General features: G+C 41.1%; 1 protein-coding gene across 3 annotated transcripts in view; it reads left to right on the top strand.

Annotated features, from left to right (window-relative positions):
* how (protein held out wings) overlaps positions 1-19674 on the top strand; it is a 321877-nt gene that overhangs the window by 276056 nt on the left and 26147 nt on the right. For all 3 annotated transcript variants that reach the window (XR_013896083.1, XM_080267233.1, XM_080267232.1), the window contains exons 4-5: positions 14336-14479; positions 15062-15152. Coding sequence is in view for 2 of the 3 variants with exons in the window: in XM_080267233.1 (XP_080123359.1) it covers positions 14336-14479; positions 15062-15152 (235 nt within the window). In the remaining variant the exon portion in view is untranslated. The remainder of the gene's footprint in view (positions 1-14335; positions 14480-15061; positions 15153-19674) is intronic.

The following is a 19674-nucleotide window of genomic DNA, read 5'->3' as shown; positions in this document are numbered from 1 at the left end:
AGTGGGGTTAGGGAGGGTTACCTTGACAGCAGTTTGTAATGACCAAAAAAAACTCTGCCACCCACCTGAGGATTGTCCCATGCCAGTATGAGTCATTACCAAGGGTCCCCCCACCCCCCAGGAAGGGGGACAGTTGGAGGTCCTGGATGACCGCTTTGCAGAAAAGATACTGTATCACTTCACTTAACTTCACACACTGCATTATTTATAAAGTACTTGTGCAGTTATTTGGCGAGAGCAATGGAGTTTCAGTGGCCTTTTACACACACAATAAAATGAAAGGCAACAGTCACAGCTAGTGTAAACACTGGGTGGGCATCTTGGCTCAGTCAGCTAAGTAGAGGCCAAAAACTAGGGATGATGGTTACTTAAGGTCGACTTGATTTCCAAGTCACAGGCTTCAGTATTTTACACACAAAAAGTATTACTGCACTTAATATTGCACACTGCACTATTTGTTAAGCACCTGTACTATTATTTGGCAATAACAATAGTGTTTCAGCAGCTTTTCATGCTAGAGTAGAGGCCCAAAAGGGGGATGATGGTTATGAAAGGTTAACGTGATTTCCAAGTCACAAGTTTCAGTATTTCAAACACAAAAACTGTCACTTCACTTAATATTGCACACTTCACTATTTGTTAAGCACTTGCACTGTTATCCGGCAATAACAATGGTGGTCCAGTGGTTCATGCACAAACTAGAACAAAAGGCAACAATCTCAGCAAATGTAAATACTGGGTGGCTGTTTTGGTGTGTGTGCATCACTGCACCTGCACAAGATTCTTGGAGGCTGCTGTCAAAAAATCACTAACAAAATCGTGATTAATTTTTTAACGTTATACTGAGGCAGGGTATAACTTTTTACATATCGTTGTAGTGCTTTATCACATAACGGGGTGTTGTATAATGAGGCTGCACTGTAAACAAGATTGTCAGTGGGCTGATGCATGTTTGGTTATAAGACAGCTGGTAAAACTTTGTATGCCTGCTCCCCAGGTCACAGAAATGAAAGGAAATTTAGAAGACAAAAACAACATCCATGCTTAGATTTTCCTCTCACCATCAAGTAAGTCCATACTGAACGGAGCTGGAACTGTCCCAGCATAGAGGAATAATTATATGTACTGTGTATATATATATATATATGTATATATATATATACACAGTAATCCCTGTAATATCCGGACGCCCATTTTCCGGACATCCCCAATAACCGGACATTTTCGTCCTGGGATCCAATACAGAGATAGCCCGATTATCCGGGCTGTATGGAGTTAAGGGGTGCCCGATTAGTCCGAAAGCACGATTAATCTGGCAGAAACAATACACAAGTACTGTACTGTTAGACTGATTTATTTACCGGTAAATGTACACTTTAAGTACCAGAAAGACCTTTCCAGTTCAATGTATATTCCTCCAGCTTGTTTCAGTATTTTTCAGACTATATTCAGTTTGGTAAATTACGTTTTCTTACTGAAAGATTTCCTCCCTGTTATTATCGTCACGTTTTAAAGCTGTACCTAAGATTGTTTCCAGCACAATGGACGAGACTCATTGTACTCAAATGTGGACTTCGTTTCCCAACTTCCCAACTGAAGATTAGGTTAGGTTACATTATTAGGTGCAGTTAAGCTAGGTTAGACCAGGTTTAAACACTTAGATTAGAACAGTGTCTTCTGCCATTACGTTAACGAATCAAACAGAGCCGTCACACCAGAACAACTAAAAACAGAGGGGAAACAGATTTAACAAGAAATGTTTATTTACCAACCCAGATATAATCAGAAAAATATAACAGACTATCAGGATGAACTGATTTGGTAAGGTGCTTTTACTGCTTTTTTTTTTTTTTTTTTTTTTTTTTTGTCCGACTCTGGGCATAGGCTTCACAGCCTGCTATCAAGGCCCAGCAGTCCTCCTACATACCATACACCTCTACATGTCACCACTTCGGCGCTAACACCCACCGTCCATATTGAATACATGCTAGGGCTGTCTCATACAGGACTGGTGTATTGGTATTAGCGGGGGTATTTTTACGACATGCTGGCAGGTCTTCTGGTAGATCAGTAAAGCCTGATTTAATGAAATTCAAATCCTTAAACTGTTCCCTGCCCCAGCCGGGATTCGAACCTGGGTCCATTAGGACTGCAAGCCACCTCTCTACCGATTGAGCCACCGCTTACAGCAAAGCGTATGTTTACCCCCCTCAGTGTTCGTGAGTTCAGAAATTTTTGTGCTCCTGTGGTAGACCTTGGAACCATTTTTTCAAAGTTATAAAGTCAGTTTCTTTTTCTTATAGATGTGAAAGGTCTTGTCTGGTACACCTGGCTTTTTCCCCTCCTCCCTAAACCCATGTTGTGATTTGCTATGATTCATGAAATTAGGGGGCATGTTACATTAACATTAAAACAAAATTAGAGTGCATGTTACTTTAGCATTTAAACATATCAGCGAAAACATCTGGGATGAAAGGACTGCCTGGCAGTTTGGGATGGTAGAGTAGGATTGTGTAAACATACCAGTGACCTCTGTTTCCTTCCCATAATTGTTCTCAGTTTTTATGACTTTCCCTACCTCAACGTCACTGACACCGGTGCAGTAAAGCATTGGTCAAGGCTGGCAGCCATGAAGGGGTTAATGGAATACATTATTGTTTGTATCAATACTCTTACACATACACGAATGAACGAAAGAATGTGCGATAGATGCACACTTAACTGTAAGGAGCAGAAATAACTGTATGCTCTGTAGGTCTGAAATGTGTTGGGAAGCGACCTCGAACAAAGACTGTGGAACTGAATGCCACCTTACGAGAACACGTGAGATGAAAGTATTTTTTATTAGTAAACATTTATGTTCCATTTCGTCCCCTATAATTGTGAAACTCATAAATTTTCGTCCAAGCATACACCCTAATAACCTTATCAATTCAATTCATATTGCTCTAGTTTGTTTTCTGTATTTTTCTGCCTATTTTGTGGGTGGTGAATTACCTTTCGCTGAGATTTCCTCTCTTATTATCATAACGTTCCTTAAGCCTTACCTACAATTGTTTCTGGCATAATGGAAGAAACTTAATCATAATTAGGGTGCATGTTACATTAGCTTTTAAACGTATCGGCGAAAACATCTGAAATGAAGTGGCCGGCCGCCTGACTGTTTGAAATGGTAGAGGAGGGTCGTGTAAACATACCAGTGACCTTCGTTCCCTTCCCATAATTGTTCGCAGTTTTTTATAGCTCTCCCTAACCCAACATCCCTGACACCAGTACAGTAGAGCATTGTTCGAGGCTAGCAGCTATGATGGGGTTAATGGAATGCATTATTGTTTGTATTAATACTCTCTTTCACACATAAAGTACACTTAAGGACGAACAAAAGAATGAACAGTAAATGTAAGAGGAAGAAATAACCATGCTCTGTCAGTCCGCAATGTGTTGAGAAACGCAGTATCTAACGAAGAATGCAGAACTGAATGCTAACTTACAAAAACACGAGTAATTTTTTTTTTTTTTTTTTTCTCTGATTAGCAGACAGTCTTGTTCCATTTCGTTCCCTAAAATTGGGAAACCCATTACTTTTCCTCTAAGCATACAGCCCAAAGACTTCACCAATTCGCTTCATATTCCTCCAGTTTGTTTTCTGTGTTTTTCTATTTTGAGGGTAGTAAATTAACTTTTCTTACTGAAAGATTTTTTCTTTTATCATCAGGTTCTCTAAGCCTTACCTACGATTGTTTCGGGCATAATGGAAGAAACTCATTGTACACCAAAGTGGATTTAGTTTCCCAATTTCCCAACTGGAGCCCAGGTTAGGTTAAATTAGGTTAAATTATTAAGCAGTTAAGCAAGGTTAGGCTAGGTCAGGTGTATCAGTTGCCTCACCAAACTCCACCCTACCACCCTTCTGATCGAGTTGTGAGCAGGAGGTGTGGGTGGGGGCAGGGTGAGCAGACTCTCTCTGGTTTACCCATGCCTCGCTCCCTAGCAACTGGATGCTTCCTGTTTATGGTTTACCCATGCCTCGCTCCCTAGCAACTGGATGCTTCCTGTTTAAACCGGAGCTGTTGTACGGATATTTCTATGTACTACTGTACCACTGAACCATTCGGTCACGGCCCGGATATACTGAAAGCTGGATAATCGAGCGTCCACTGTATTCCCAAAATGGGCCAAAAACCGCAAAAAATTCGAAATAAATCTGACTTTTTTCCCACCCATAATTTGAAATTGCCGTGTGACGCCGAACAGCTTGTACACCATGGTCCCTTCACCCCTTCCTTCCTCCCCCCTCCCCTGTCAGGGTTGCCATTTGGTATTTTTCATTACCAAATGTGGGCCAGTTTGCTAATGAAAAATTCTTACATGTATGAGGATACACAGGATGGAGATGGTGGATTGTTTGCAAAGTTGGTAACCTATATAGCGTGATAATAATCTACATGCTGTTAATTATAAGAAGAGTGATTACATGTATTTCCACTTGTGTATATAATTAGTGAAGAATAGATGCTAGCATTACGAATTTGGTAATGAAAGTTAAAAATGGTAATGAAAATTGAGGAGTTTGGTAATGTGGCCGTTGCGATCTGGCAACTCTGTTACCCCGCCATCATCAACAGTCACAGCCTAACTCCGATCGAGAGCAGATGCTCATAGCAATGCAAGCCACAGGTGCTCGTTTTTTGTGAATAAACAGTGAATAAACTGCAATACCTCGCCACTAGAACACACCGGAATTTACAGTGTTGTGCAGTGTTAAGAAATTAGAATTTAGAGTGCAAAGGATTAACTGTGGACTGCAAACTGGCAGTTCAAACAAGTCCAGGAGCCAGGGACTTGTTGTAAGTACCCAGAATGTTTGATATTGTATAAACTTACCTCTAAAACCTCATTTTATGGTTCATTTGCATTTGTTTCAGTCTTTTATGCCCCTTATTGGTGTAATTTGGGTCTTAAATAGGTGCAATGCATGTCCAGAGGGAGTTGTATAGGTGTTTTTCCGAGTTAGGGTCCATAAGTACAAGTCCAGGAGGCTGGGGCCCAATATCCGGACAGGATCACCATCTGGACATGCCTTTGGCTCAATTACATCGAATATTGGAGGGATTACTGTATACAGTATATGCTGTATATATATATATATATATATATATATATATATATATATATATATATATACCCCCCCTGGGGGTAGGGGGGGTTTCAAGAATACTCCCCCAGTATCCCTGCTTGTCGTATGAGGCGACTAAAAGGGTTGGTGGTGGGTTAGTGCCCCACCCCGTAAAAAGAACTAACTAAAAAAGCGAATAAAGCGCCTCGGACCCGGACGGACCATACGTTGACGACTAAGGAACGGACAAAGGACATTTTTAGGGTGGGAACGTGGAATGTGAAAGGAGTGAGTGATGAAGTGAAAGAGAGAGAGATTGTTCAGGTGCTTGAGGATGCAAAAGTGGATATATGTGGATTGACTGAAACTAAACGGTAAGGTGAAAGGGTGAGAGAATGGGAATATGGTTTAGGTATATGTGTGGGAGTCAATGAAAATGAGAGGGCAAGAGAGGGAGTATGTATGATGATAAGCAAGAAGTGGAAGGAGAATATAAGAGAGTATGGAACAGTGGGTGCAAGGATTGTATGGGTGAGGATGAAAGTAGGTATACAAGCATGGGCGATTGTATGTGTGTATGCCCCGACAGAGGATCGAGTGGCAAGAGTGAAAGATGAGTTTTGGGCGAGTGTAGAGGCGTGTATGGACAAGTTTGAGAGGAGCGAGAGAGTGCTGTTGAGTGGAGATATGAATGGCAAAGTTGGGAATGTACGAGTGGATGGAGTGGTTGGTCAGTGGGGTGTGCCAGCTGACGTAGATGGGAATGGAAGTGCTTTGGTGGACATCTGTGCTTGTAAGGGGTTGGCAATAGCCAACACCTACTTTCGGCATAAGATGATCCACCGGTATACATGGAGAGTAATGAGGAGGATGGATGGTGAACTTGTTGAACGAAAGGCAATGATAGACTACGTGTGTGTGGATGAGCGAATGAGTAGACAAGTGTTGGATGCAAGAGTGGAGAGGGTGGGGGAATGGAGTCTCGGACCATCACTTAGTGATGGTCAAGGTAGAGCTGCAAAGAAAGTGGTTGAGGAGACGTAGGGCAAGACAGGAGGAAGCAACTCCTGTGAGAAGAGTGGAGAAATTGCAAGATAGTGAGAAAATGACAGAGTATAAGAGTATAGTGGAAGAAAGATTGGGAAGGTATGAGCTAGAGCAGATGGAAGGGGTGGAAGACGTATGTAAGATATTCACAGAAGAGATAGACGCAGCATGTGAGATGGTTTGTGGAGTGAGGAGGAGATGCAAGGGTGTGCAAGGGACAGCATGGTGGAATGATGAGGTGAAACGAGCTGTGGAATAAAAGAAGAAGGCATATAGGGAATGGTTAGTGAGTAGAGGTAGGGGAGAAGATGAGAGAGAGAAGAGAGAGGTATATGTGAGCTGGAGAAGGGAGGTGAAGAGACTGGTGAAGGAGAGTAAAAAGAAAGTGGATGAAGAGTTTGGGAGGAGTCTGAGTGTGAAATGGAGGGAGAGTAAGAAATTGTTTTGGAAGGAGGTAAAGAAATTAAGGCAGTGTGAAAGGGGAAATAGTAGGGGAGTGCAAGATAGGAATAGTAGATTGTTGATGGAGAAGAGAGAGAAACTGAGGAGATGGAAGGAGAACTTTAAGGATTTGTTGAATGTAGAGAGTGAGAGCAGTGCGAGTATAAGTGGTTGGGGAATGGCTGGGAGAAGAAGAGATGAGAGGAGTGAGGAAGAGATCAGTAGGGCGGAAGTAGTGGAAGCGATGAAGAAGATTAAGTTGGGAAAGGCCCCAGGAATTGATGGAGTGTGTGGTGAAATGCTTAGGCATGGGGGTGAGATTGTTGAGTGGATATGGAAGTTGTGTAGATTGGCTTGGGAAGAGGGAAGGGTTCCAGAGGACTGGAAATCAGGTATAATTGTTCCTTTATACAAAAGAAAAGGGGAGAGAGAAGTATGTGGTAACCATAGGGGTATTTGCCTACTTAGTGTGACTGGTAAAATATATGGTAGAATACTCATTGATAGGGTTAGGCATATGACAGAGGAGCTAGTTGGAGAAGAACAAGGGGGATTTAGGAAGGGAAAAGGGTGTGTAGATCAGATATTTGTTCTAAGATGTTTAGTGGAGAAGTATCTAGAGAAGGGAAGGAAAGTGTATGCTGCCTTCATGGACTTGGAGAAAGCTTATGACAGAATAGATAGACAAGGAATGTGGAAGGTATTCAGAATATATGGAGTGGAGGGGAAATTGTTGAATGCTGTGAAGAGTATGTACGAGGGAGCTAGGGCTACGGTGCGAGTGGATGGTGAGCTGAGTGAGTTCTTTGATCTCAGTGTGGGACTGAAACAGGGTTGTGTGATGTCTCCATGGCTGTTTAATATATACATGGATGGGGTTGTAAAGGAGGTGCAGGGTAGGGCAGTGGATGTGGGGGTGGCTCTAATGAATGAGGGTGAGATTTGGAAGCTTCCGGTGTTGCTGTTTGCTGATGATACAGTACTGTTGAGTGAAGATGAATGGGAGTTGCAAGGTTTGGTGAATGAATTTGGGACAGTGTGTAGGAGGAGGAATCTGAAAGTTAATGTAAACAAAAGTAAAGTTATGGTGTTTGAGAGGAATGAAGCCACAGAGTGTGCAGTGAGGTTGGATGGTGAGGATGTGGAGAATGTGAGTGCATTCAAGTACTTGGGTAGTGTGATGAGTAAGGATGGAACTTTGGGAGATGAAGTGCATGAAAGGGTACAGGAGGGAAGAAAGGTTGTTGGTACACTGAAAGCAGTGATGAGAAATAGGGAGGTGAGTATGGAAGTTAAGAAGTCACTGCATGATAGTATTGTGATCTCTACCCTGACGTATGGAAATGAGGCATGGACCTTGCAAGAGGGGAACAAGTCAAGAGTGAGAGCAGTGGAAATGAGTTACTTGAGAGGAGCATGTGGAGTGATGTGGAGGGACAGGTTGACGAATGAAGAAGTGAAGGAACGCTGTGGGGTGGATGTGGATTTGGTTGAGAAGATTAGGAGAAATACATTGAGGTAGTTTGGACATGTGAAGAGAATGGAGAATGAAAGACTGACTAAGAGGGTGTATGTAGGTGAGGTGGAGGGAGGGAGAGGGAGAGGTAGACCGAGGATGAGGTGGAGGGATGGAGTTGAGAGGTATATGAGGGAGGGGGGGGTGAGTTGGGGGGAGGGTAGTCAAATGGTGGGTGACAGAGCGACTTGGAGGCGTTTTGTCTGCAGCCACCCTTTGCGGGATCAGGGCGTCGGGCTATAGATAGATAGATATATTGTGTGTGTGTGTGTGTGTGTGTGTGTGTGTGTGTGTGTGTGTGTGTGTGTGTGTACTACCCGACGTAACAGAGCCAAAGGCATGTCCGGAAAGTGGTCCTGTCCGGATAGTGGGCCCCAGCCTCCTGGACTTGTACTTAAAGGACCCTAACCCAACCTAACTTTGAAAGCCACCTAAATAACTCCCTACTGGATATGCATAGCACCTATTTAAACCTATTTAAGACCCTATTCACACCAGTAATGGACATAAAGCATGAAATAAATGAAAAGGAACCAAAGAATGAGGAATTAGAAGTGACTGTACCTCAGGCAGGGTACTTACAGCATTTCTGTGGCCGCCTTCTCTGAGGCTTTGGCAGTGGTGAAAATGCTCTTGAAGCACGTACAGTAATCCAGTGGTGTGCTACACTTACAGTAATTCTTTGCACTGTGAATTATAATTGTTTAACACTGCACATTCTGTTAATTGCACCATGCCAGTTTCAACCACAAGCTTGCGCTTCATAGTTAATCCTTTGCACTCTAAATTCTAATTTCTTAACACTGCACAACACTGTAAATTCCCGTGTGGTCTAGTGGCGAGGTATTGCAGTTTATTCACTGTTTATTCACAAAATACAAGCACGTGTAGCATCCACTGAAGCATCTACTCGCGATCGAAGTTAGTCAGTAACTGTTGGTGAGAGGGAAACAAGAGTTGCCAGATTGCAATGGCCACATTACCAAACTCCTCAGTTTTCATTACCAAATTTAACTTTTCATTACCAAATTCGTAAAGCTAGCATTTATTCTTCACTATTTATATATACAAGTGGAAATACATGCAATTACTCTACTTATAATTAACAGCATGTTGATTATTTTCATGCTATGTAGGCTACCAGATTAATCAGGTAGAGCAAGCAATCCACCATCTCCATCCTGTGTATCCTCCTACATGTGAAAAATCCGTTTGGTAATGCATTATTCTGATTCAGTACCAAACGAATTTTTCATTACCAAATTGGCCCACATTTGGTAATGAAAACTACCAAATGGCAACCCTGACAGGGGAGGGGGGAGGAAGGAAGGGGTGAAGAGGCCATGGTGTAAACAGCTGTTCAGCACCGCGCGGCAATTTCAAATAACAGGTGGAAACTAATTTGGATTTTGGGGGGATTTTTTTCATTTTTTGGCCATTTTTGCCTTCCGAAGGTCCTGGCCCACATTGTCCGGAAAGTGGGCGTGTGAATAGTATGGGGATTACTGCATATATATACAGTAAGACCTTGATGAGTCGACCCTGCAGAAGGCAGAATTTGTGGTAAGTCGAACTCTGATCGAGGTGTGACTTAGTGTTATTCCAAAGGTTACATTTTAGTGTCTTGTATTCGAATTGCTGCATTATAGTTTATTATATTCCAAGTGTTACATTTGTGTTTAATTGATTGTCGGGTGAGGTAAACAAGTGCAGAACTGTACGTAATTATAGTGACACACCCCTCCACCTATGCAATCTCCTAGCCTAGCCTAGCCTATGGTATGCACCAATTTTTTATTGTTTATTTTTATTGCTTTATAAATGCTTTGTCAGTTTAGTGTAAATAAACAAGTAATTACATAATTTTTTACCATGGGGTGATATATATTTTTTTCAATTATTTCTGGTTAGTCGGAAAATTTGGTAAGTCAGCCTACCCAAGAGCCCCATATAGTTTGACTTATGAAGGGCTTACTGTATATATATATATATATATATATATATATATATATATATATATATATATTATATTTATATCTATATTTATATCTATATCTATATTTATATTTATCTATATCTATCTATCTGTCTATATATTTATATCTATATCTATCTTTCTATTTATCTATCTATCTATCTATCTATCTATCTATATATATATATATATATACACTAGATATGTAAAATCCATTCTTTACAATTATCAACCAACAAAGCTCCAGGCCCAGATGGAATATCTCCAATTGTTTTTAAAAACTGTTCCCAAGAACTTGCCTCTTTTCTAGCTAAATTATTCAGACTGTGCATATATACATCTTCATTCCCAGATTCATGGAAAGAAGCTAATATCCACCCAGTTCCAAAGCAAAGAAGTTCCTCTGATCCCACTCATTACAGACCAATAGCTATCACATCTTCTCTTGGTAAAGTATTTAAAATTATAACTAATAAGCACATAGTTAGACACCTTGAATCCAACAACTTAATTACACTCAATCCTCGTAAATCACGGCAATTTGGGTCTGGACCACTGCCGTGATTTATGAATTCCGTGATTTATGAATAATAACTCTTTTTGTGAAAAATTAATTTGGGTCTGGACTTTGGCCAACCCGCCCCCACAGCACCCTACCTACACCTATCTAGGCACCATCAAACACAAACATACAAATTTAGAAATATTCATTGCATGTATTAAATAGAAATAAGCCATGTTAAGGGATCTCACCTTAATCCTATGATGAAATTGCTTAAGTGAATGGAGTGGGGTGGTGTTGGGAAGAATTTAGAACCTCCCAGCACTTGTTCTTCTCAAACTCTTTCACCAGCTTTGAAAACTTCTCTCCCCTCTCAACACGACGAATGAGCTCCAAACGTTGACTGTACAACAACTGCGGCAGTTTCTTGACACTATACTGCTTAGAGCACATCATCAGGGGGTCGGGAGGGGCCATGGCAGGTAGGAAGCGGGGGGAAGTTGGACAGAAAAGGCAGTTAACTCTCGTACTCCATGGTGACGGTCTGGAGTGTGCGGACTGCCGGGACAAGAACAACAACAACATGGTGGCATTAGTATCCACACTTGCCACCAGGGACGCGTGGTGATTGGTTGTTGGGTCGCGATTTTCAGTTTGAATGCCGCATTTACGGTTCTCCTCGGAAAAGGCCCACTTGGGTGCCTAGATCTGCGATTTTCATGATTTAAATCGCCGGCAGTCTGATGGCCACCTAGCCGTGATTTACGAATCCGTGATTTATGAACACGCGATTTATGAGGATTGAGTGTAGTTATAGACAAAATCGTTTTTGCCACAAAAGATCCACCATTGATATGACCCATACCGTCCATCAATCAGTGGGGTGCTTTCAAAGGTAGTATTCCGGTAGATGTCACCACCACTGGGACAAACACAGCTGCACACATCCTCCAAGCTTACCTCAACACTAAATGAATGGTTACACCACAAACAGGCTCAGAATAGCCCCAGCCAAATCTACAGTGACCCTTCTCACAAACTGGACAGCAGAACACAATCACATTCCACACCTCACCATAAACAACAGTCCCCTACCACACACACACACACACACACACACACACACACACACACACACACACACACACACACGCATCCAAAATCCTTGGTGTAACACACAATACATCAGTGTCATTTAAACAACACATCACAAACATTAAAGATACATTAACACCAAGACTCAGTGCCTTGAAGCACTTTCCCATACCCTTTTTAGGATAAAGGGTTGACACAGTAACACAGTATCTGGCTTGACTCCGATGAACTGATGATGGGGTACTATGCAGTATATGGCATTTTACTTTATGCGGCATAGGGCTTGGCAAAATTACAATGGATAATTGAGAGCTTATTGAGTTTCTCAGTTGATGTTGCCTGTTTTCTCTCTTTATTTTTATTTTTTTATGACTATACTACTCACCATTTATATGTTTATTTTGTTATCTAGGTCTGGGTTATTTATCCAGTTGTGTTCGCCTCATTATTTTGACACAAAGTAGTACTGTATTTAATGGAAGACCTCTCAATATCAGGAGAGTGAGCTGCTGCCTCTCCTGACTTTGAGAGGGCTGTCCTTCTGTGCTGTGGGATTTTTGTATGCGGCATGTGTTAGGAGTATAATGCTGTATGGTAGTGAGACCTGGACAGTAAAGGAAGAAGATATTCATAGGCTCAGACATAGAGAAATGACAGTGATTAGATGGATGTGTAGTGTGTTCTTGAATACGAGGCCTGGGGGTGCTAGGTTTATGAGTGAAGAGTTGAAAGGCAGGATAGGACTTAGTGTATTGATGTTGTGATGAGGAGGGGTAGATTGAGATGGTTTAGGCACGTGGAGAGGGTGAAGGATGACAGTTGGGTGCAGAAAGTGAGAAGTGTGAATGTTGGGGGTTAGGCTGCTAGAGGCAGACCGAAAAAGACCTGAGACAAGGTCATCAAGTGTAACTTCAGGGATAAGGGACTGAATAGGAAGGCTGCCAGAGATTGAGCAGGGTGGAGAGGTGCCGTTAGGCAGCGAAAGCCAACGTATGCAAGCATGTTGGATAGAGGCAGACCGAAAAAGACCTGAGACAAGGTCATCGAGTGTAACTTCAGGGATAAGGGACTGAATAGGAAGGCTGCCAGAGATTGAGCAGGGTGGAGAGGTGCCATTAGGCAGCGAAAGCCAACGTATGCAAGCATGTTGGAGCGTTTAGAAACGATACAATCAAAAGCCATTGTTCATATGGGAAAGTTGACTAAGGCAAGTCATTGATGGATATGGAACAGATATGGAACTTCCTCTTTTTATAGGTACAAGGCAAGATAATAATATCAGGAATGTCAGATGGAAGTATGGTGATATAAAATATATATGATTACTACTGTACATGCTTCTAAAAAATATTTAATTGGGAGCTTATCAGGATATCGGATATTAGCTTTTAGCTGATTTTTACTGGTGTTATTTGATAACAACTTATTGAGATTTATATGAATAACGTTAGGGGGTTGACCAGGTTTAAATCTAGGTAAGGTCTTAGCCTTAATTAGTAGTGAATCACTGTATGCATATATATATCCATCTTATATATATCCGGTACTTAATACATGGCACACCACTATCTAGTGGTAGGTGGTGGTGACCATCATCCACTCACTTGATGTACAATAGTGCTGGCTACTTCTTCCTTGCCCTTTATCACTCTTTTCTGTGCCTGACCCCCTCTCTTCTTATTTCTCCCATCTTTCCTGTCACTTCTTGTCACTTTTCTTTCCTTTACAGGTGACTTTACATTGAGTGACAAGCCAAATGGTTTCCTTTAAGCCAAGAAACTATGTACAACACTGGGTGGTAACCATATAACCAAACCATACGTGCTCCCTACGTGTCAACAAGTGGGTTGGTGGAGGGTTAGTGCCCCTCCCCGTAAAACAAATAACTCAGAGTCAAATGGCCACTCCTTACGGGATTATGCCATCTGGCAATAGGGAGATAGATAGATAGACATCACTATCTATATTACTAATACCTCCTCAATCCTCACACCATGCCCACTTTCCAGCACTGTTCCCAGGGGAAAAAATGTACCCTCTTGTTCCAAGAGTTTCAAGATGTACTGGATGGAAAAGTCCTACACTCAACATTGTGAAGGAAGCTTTTAATTTGCCACTTCAGCTACACACATTACTGTGGTTCTGTACACAGTACAGTAGATCCTTTGGATAAATGGTTAAAAGTGCTAACTTGTGGTTCCATGCAAGAGTCTGTGCACAGAGTTCCACATCTCATTATAAAGAAAATAATGTGTTAATCAACCCTCCAACGTGGTCCCAACTTGCACAGTCAGGACTCCAGCTAAACTACATATGCTACCCAAGGGCATAATCTGCTGTTTAGAGAAAGAGGGGAAACAAAATAGTAACAATAAAGAGGAATAAACAAATGAGAAAAACTAGCTTCATGAGTAGTTTCAGCTGCCAAGGTCCTCATTCCCAAGCATCACCATGCAAGCAGCATACTTTTTCTACACAAAAGATTTCCTTGGTACCAGCTTATTTTTACTGCTTAATGGATTCCATACCTGTGGAACCTGTGTATCCAGAAGATGTACTGTTTAACTCATGTAGGATCCTGTATACCTGTATTGTAGCATAGAACATTATAATGATAACACTTCTGTGTCTTGATTGATGCAGGAGGAACAGAATCGTGGGAAGCCAAACTGGGAGCACTTAAATGAGGAGCTGCACGTGCTGATCACTGTAGAAGACACGGAGAACAGAGCCAAGATGAAGATTCAGCGGGCCATGGAGGAAATTCGCAAACTCCTTGTCCCTTCAGTGAGTCATTTTCTGTTTAGTATGGTCATTACAGTAACAAAAAAAGGGAAGGTAGTAGATATTAGCAAATTACAAAGGATGTTCATTCTCTACAATGAGGTAGTTTATGCCTCTAAGGCATTTTTGGTTTTCATTACTGCTTCAGTTATTGGCTTGCTCTTGTGCCAGCTGGGACATAACTTTTACTGTTATTCTAAATTCTTAAGCCAGCCACATCTCTGTTGTATTAGATACTTTAACCATTGCTCAGTTACACTATTACTGTACTGTACATCATTCACTGGACTCAAGACTTGTGTGGGCCAAAGCTTTATATTTGTGTAAATGGAATCAGATTTCTTTACAATATTATTTCTGTGGCTGACTGCAGGTGTTGCTTATTAGCTAAAATTGTTACTTGTGCACCCCAAGACAAGTTGCTCTAAAAACTACATTTAGCTACTTATGTATCTTAAAGTGGTACTGCAATGTAAATATTGTCTAATACTGTGCTACTTATCTTAAATAGTAATATGCTAAACTTGCATGATACTGTTTTACTATTAATATTATTGTTGTGCTGTAATATTTGTCTCTAATCAGGCTGATGGTGAGGATGAACTAAAAAAACGGCAGCTAATGGAGCTTGCCATCATCAATGGCACTTACAGGGATTCATCAAGCAAGAATGCAGGTGGGTTTAAGTTATTTTTAACTCATGTTTGTTTGTATTATATATATTAAAACTTTTATAACTGTAATAACTTCATGGACGATATTGGCAAAGGTTGTGTAAACTGATAGAAAATGTTATTCATGAGTTGTGTTTGTGATGTACTAATAGTCTATTCAGTATATCTTTTAGAGCACTTGCTGCATTGCTTATTCATAATTTGTGTACCTTATATAATTACACAAAGTACAGTTGAGCTAATTAGCCTTGTTAACATGACTTACTGTCTAACAACTTACCCAGATGAACCTAATACCAGGTGTACCTTGGAATGCAGATTTTTTTTTTTTTTTTTTTTTTTTTTTAAGGTAATTTCCTCTTTTCATCTTTGTTAGTATCTTAATGAACTAGCTTCTTTCATGCAAGCTGATACATCCTTTTAAGTTGTGATATTCATGGAGAGGTTCAGCTAACCCTTAGTCTGAATACCTGTGTATGTTTGAGGTATTGGTACTTTAGTTCCTGAGGAGGAACATTATGTTTATGTTAGAAGGATTACTCCTAACTGTCACAGACAGTCCAAAGTTTGCCCCCAGCAAATAAGGTAGCATTAGTGCCATCTGCTAGTGCAGTTCTTTCATCTTCATTATTTTCATCCTCCTTGTCCTCATCAGTGTTTATCAGTCTGTTGTAGGTTAACTGGTCTCTTCTAGTTTGTTCAGCTCTAACCTGTTGGTTTTAAGGTTCTTCCATCTGAACCTCCCACATTTACAGTGTTGTATTTATTCTTGTTCTGCCAATTACTTCCTTACCATCTTCATTCACTTCGTCTTAAAGTTGTCATTCCATTGCTTTTATTGTCAACATTTTATATCCTCTGCAAGTTATTGTGGTCTACTCGTCTCTATTTCTGCTTTTATCTGAGGTGGATCTTTAATTATACAGGGTGGTCCAAAAAAAATGTTACCAATTCTGATTGAACACCATAGTATTCTGAGTGGTTACTTTTTGAAGTTTTTGTAAGAAAACTGCCACAGAGGCATGAAAGTTTTGTTTGAAGCAGTCTGTCTTGAGTCACATCACAGTTTTTGAACACAGTCCAGCAATTAATGACATGTTCACTCCATGCGTCACATCTCTGAATCACAGCTCCAACACACACATTGAAGGATGTGATAACCCTGCCCAACGTTTCACATGGAATCCTCCTGATTTCTCAACTTTGTAGCGATGAGACGCCTAACGGTGAGTCTACTAGGAGCATGTCTTTCAGGAAAGCCCCTCCTAAAATGCCATTGAATGAGGATTGTTGATTTTGTCGCAAAATAGGCCTCGACAATCTTGACCCACTCCTGCACTGAATATCGAGTATTTGGATCCATTGATGCTGGTAGGTTAAGATTTGAGGCGCCAGCTATGGTTCATTCTGGAAAAAAAAAATAAATAATAATAATAATAATTTTCCTGGAAATTGCAACAATTTTAAGTTGGTAACATTTTTTTTTTTTTTTTTCTGACTACCCTGTATTTTACTTTTTCTGTGTTCATCTTGTCAGTTTTTTCTAACATAAATATTTTCTTCTCTGCTTTGTTAGTTTGTCCTTTGGATAGTGGAAAAATTGATAAGAGGACCATGACACTATGTGGGAAGTTTTTAGTATCTCATGTATACAGTAATTGACTTTTGGTGAAGAGGAGTACAGTCATTCATTTAGTAAATAAGAGAGCACAGGATTCTTCAGATCACCATTGGGGATTGTGTACTGTATGTCTGATGTAAAGTCAGCACCTCTCTTAGTCATTATTTGGCTAAGGTTTAGGGTTTTCGTCATATGTTGGAAAAAGTGCATTTTTTTTTTTTTCATCACAAAGTTTTTAAATTGAAGAGATGAAAGAGCATATAGTATAGGTTTGCCTGTTTGTAGGTCAATATCTACAGTGGTGTAGGTGGGACAAGTGTTTCGAGATACAAATTTCAGGAAGAGCTGCATAGAAAAACACCATGAGTGGAGGTGGAAAGAAGTGAGGGGAGGTTGGCTGCAAAAGTCCTAAATACAGTACCATCATATGATCTGTTTTAAGTCAGAGGTCTCCTGTTCGTTCGTTTTCGTTCGTTTTTTAAAGGCTCCAACATGCTTGCATGTATCAGCCTTGGTCACCTAATGGCGGCTCTCCATGCTGCACGATTCATTGCAGCCTTCCTGTTCAGTCCCTTAACCCTAAGGTCACACTTAATGACCTCGTCCCATGTCTTTCTCGGTCTACCCGTCATAACCCCACCCCCAATATTAACACTTCTCACCTTCCTCACCCAATTATCATCCCCCATCCTCTCCACATGTCCAAACCACCTCAATCTACCTCTCCTCATCACAACACCAATACACTCCAGTCCCATCCTACCTCTCAACTCTTCCATTGTAAACCCAGCCCCTCCAGGCCTTGGACGCAGGGACGCACTGCACATCCACCTAATCATTGTCATTTCTGTACGTCTGAGCCGGCGAATGTCTTCCTCCTTCACTGCCCAGGTCTCACTGCCATACAGCATTACACTCCTAACACATGCTGCATACAAAGACCCCTTAGCACGTAGGGAGAGCCCTTTCAATGTCAGAAGAGGCAAGAGCTCCCTGAACTTCTTCCAACCACTTCTCACCCTAGCCACAGAGCTAGCTCCAGCCCCACCTCCAGCACACAACATGTCTCCCAAATAACAAAACTCTTCCACACACTCAAGAGATTCACCAGCAAGTTCAATCCTTTCACGTCTGACAATCTCCACCTGCTCACCCCGGCACGCCGTACACATAAAATCAGCATTATCTCGCAGTCTACCTCTGATACCACTACATCTCTTATGCACCCATTTATCACACACACCGTACAAGATGGAATTACTTCCCACGCCCTTGTGGCAAACTGCACATGGCCACTCTCCCTCGTCTTTGACAGTACCGCCACCAGCCCTAGATATCACTTTTGTTTTATCTGCATTTACCCTTAAACCCTTTTGCCCCATACCATCCCTCCACTTCCTAAACCTTTCCTCCGCCTCCCTTTCATTCTCTGCAATCAACACCAAATCATCAGCATACAACAACTCCCACGGGAGTCCGTTTCTAAAGTCACGTGAAAGGGCTTCAAGTACCATGATAAACAACATGGGACTCAAGACTGACCCCTGATGCACACCAACATTCATGGAAAACTCATCATTCAAATATCCATTCACTCTCACCTGGGTGTGAGCACCCACATACATTGCCATAACCACCCTAACCAGCCACTCCTCCAAGCCAAGCTTTCTCATTTCCCACTTCATATCAAGTAAAGCATAGAAAGGTGTTTTCTTTAGCTTGACTTTGTAATGTATGTCACCACTGACACTTGCACCTTTTTAACCCCTTCCCGCACAGATAAGTTTCATAAGTTTTCTGTGCTGTGATGCGCGGGCTTATCTCCCCTCCTCCCCGGCCGCTGAGCGCTCCAAAAATGTGTATTCTCGGCTTATTTTCACCACCCAAACATATTTATTTTGCCACAAAACCCATATACTGTATTCTTATTTGTCAGTGTTTGTTCTATACAATAAGCAACAACACAAAAAAACTACTATACGAATGTTAGGGCCCTCGGAGTAAACATTTGGGATCATAGATTTCACTTCCCAACATCATAAGTTGAATGTTTACTAATCAATCTCTACATGTTATACCATCAAACGAAAGAGAATTTTATTAGCTTTTGAATGAGGGGGGGGGGTCTCAGTTTGATACGAGGTATGGTGTTCGAGTAATAAGTGCAAAAGTAAAACCCATTTCTGACAGACAACAAATTTTTTATTCGGGGAGCTTTAGCGAAGAACTTTTTTCGGCACTGTTGTTTTTATTTTATCATCCTATGCAGAATTTATTCGCATTCATTTGAGCCAACAACGGTGATCCTAGGCCTCATAGTTTTCAAGAAAAATGCAAAAAACTACAGTGTATTTTCCCACACGCTCACTTACATTATTTTCCCGTAGCGCGCTAACACATTTATGCTTGCTAGCTACGCTCTCTTTGGTTTTATACCAACAACTGCTTTATATAATTACTTCTGTTTTGTTTTTAGTCCTCTCAGAAACCACTCATGAACACTAATTAAATGTAAATGCTCGTCTTCTGTAGGTCAATTACGTGTCCCCTACCTGGGTCGTAAGGTGTAGCAGACGATGATTTCCAGACGATCACATGGTTCACTTTCACTTTCTTTTCACATAAGCACGTAACAAAATATATCACTATGAGATACACAGTATATTACACCATTTACACACGTATCTCACGTTGCATTTCACTACCTTTGTGCTAGCTCAGGTGTACGTCACATTCTCTTTCTTACGAGCCTGTGGGTCAGTCTTTCACATTATTTTTACATAATAGCCAAATCTATCAGTATATAAGATACACAGTATATTTCACCAATAAAATATAAATGCATGTATTCCTAACCTCGCATTGCATGTCACTACATTTGTGCTATCTTAGATGTACAAGAC

The sequence above is a fragment of the Coenobita brevimanus genome, chromosome 23, assembly GCF_032717465.1.
Source record: "Coenobita brevimanus isolate Jiangsu-jjx chromosome 23, ASM3271746v2, whole genome shotgun sequence".
Classification (NCBI taxonomy): domain Eukaryota; kingdom Metazoa; phylum Arthropoda; class Malacostraca; order Decapoda; family Coenobitidae; genus Coenobita; species Coenobita brevimanus.
Note: the sequence above shows the minus strand (reverse complement) of the source record. Positions and strands in the feature narration are given on the sequence as shown.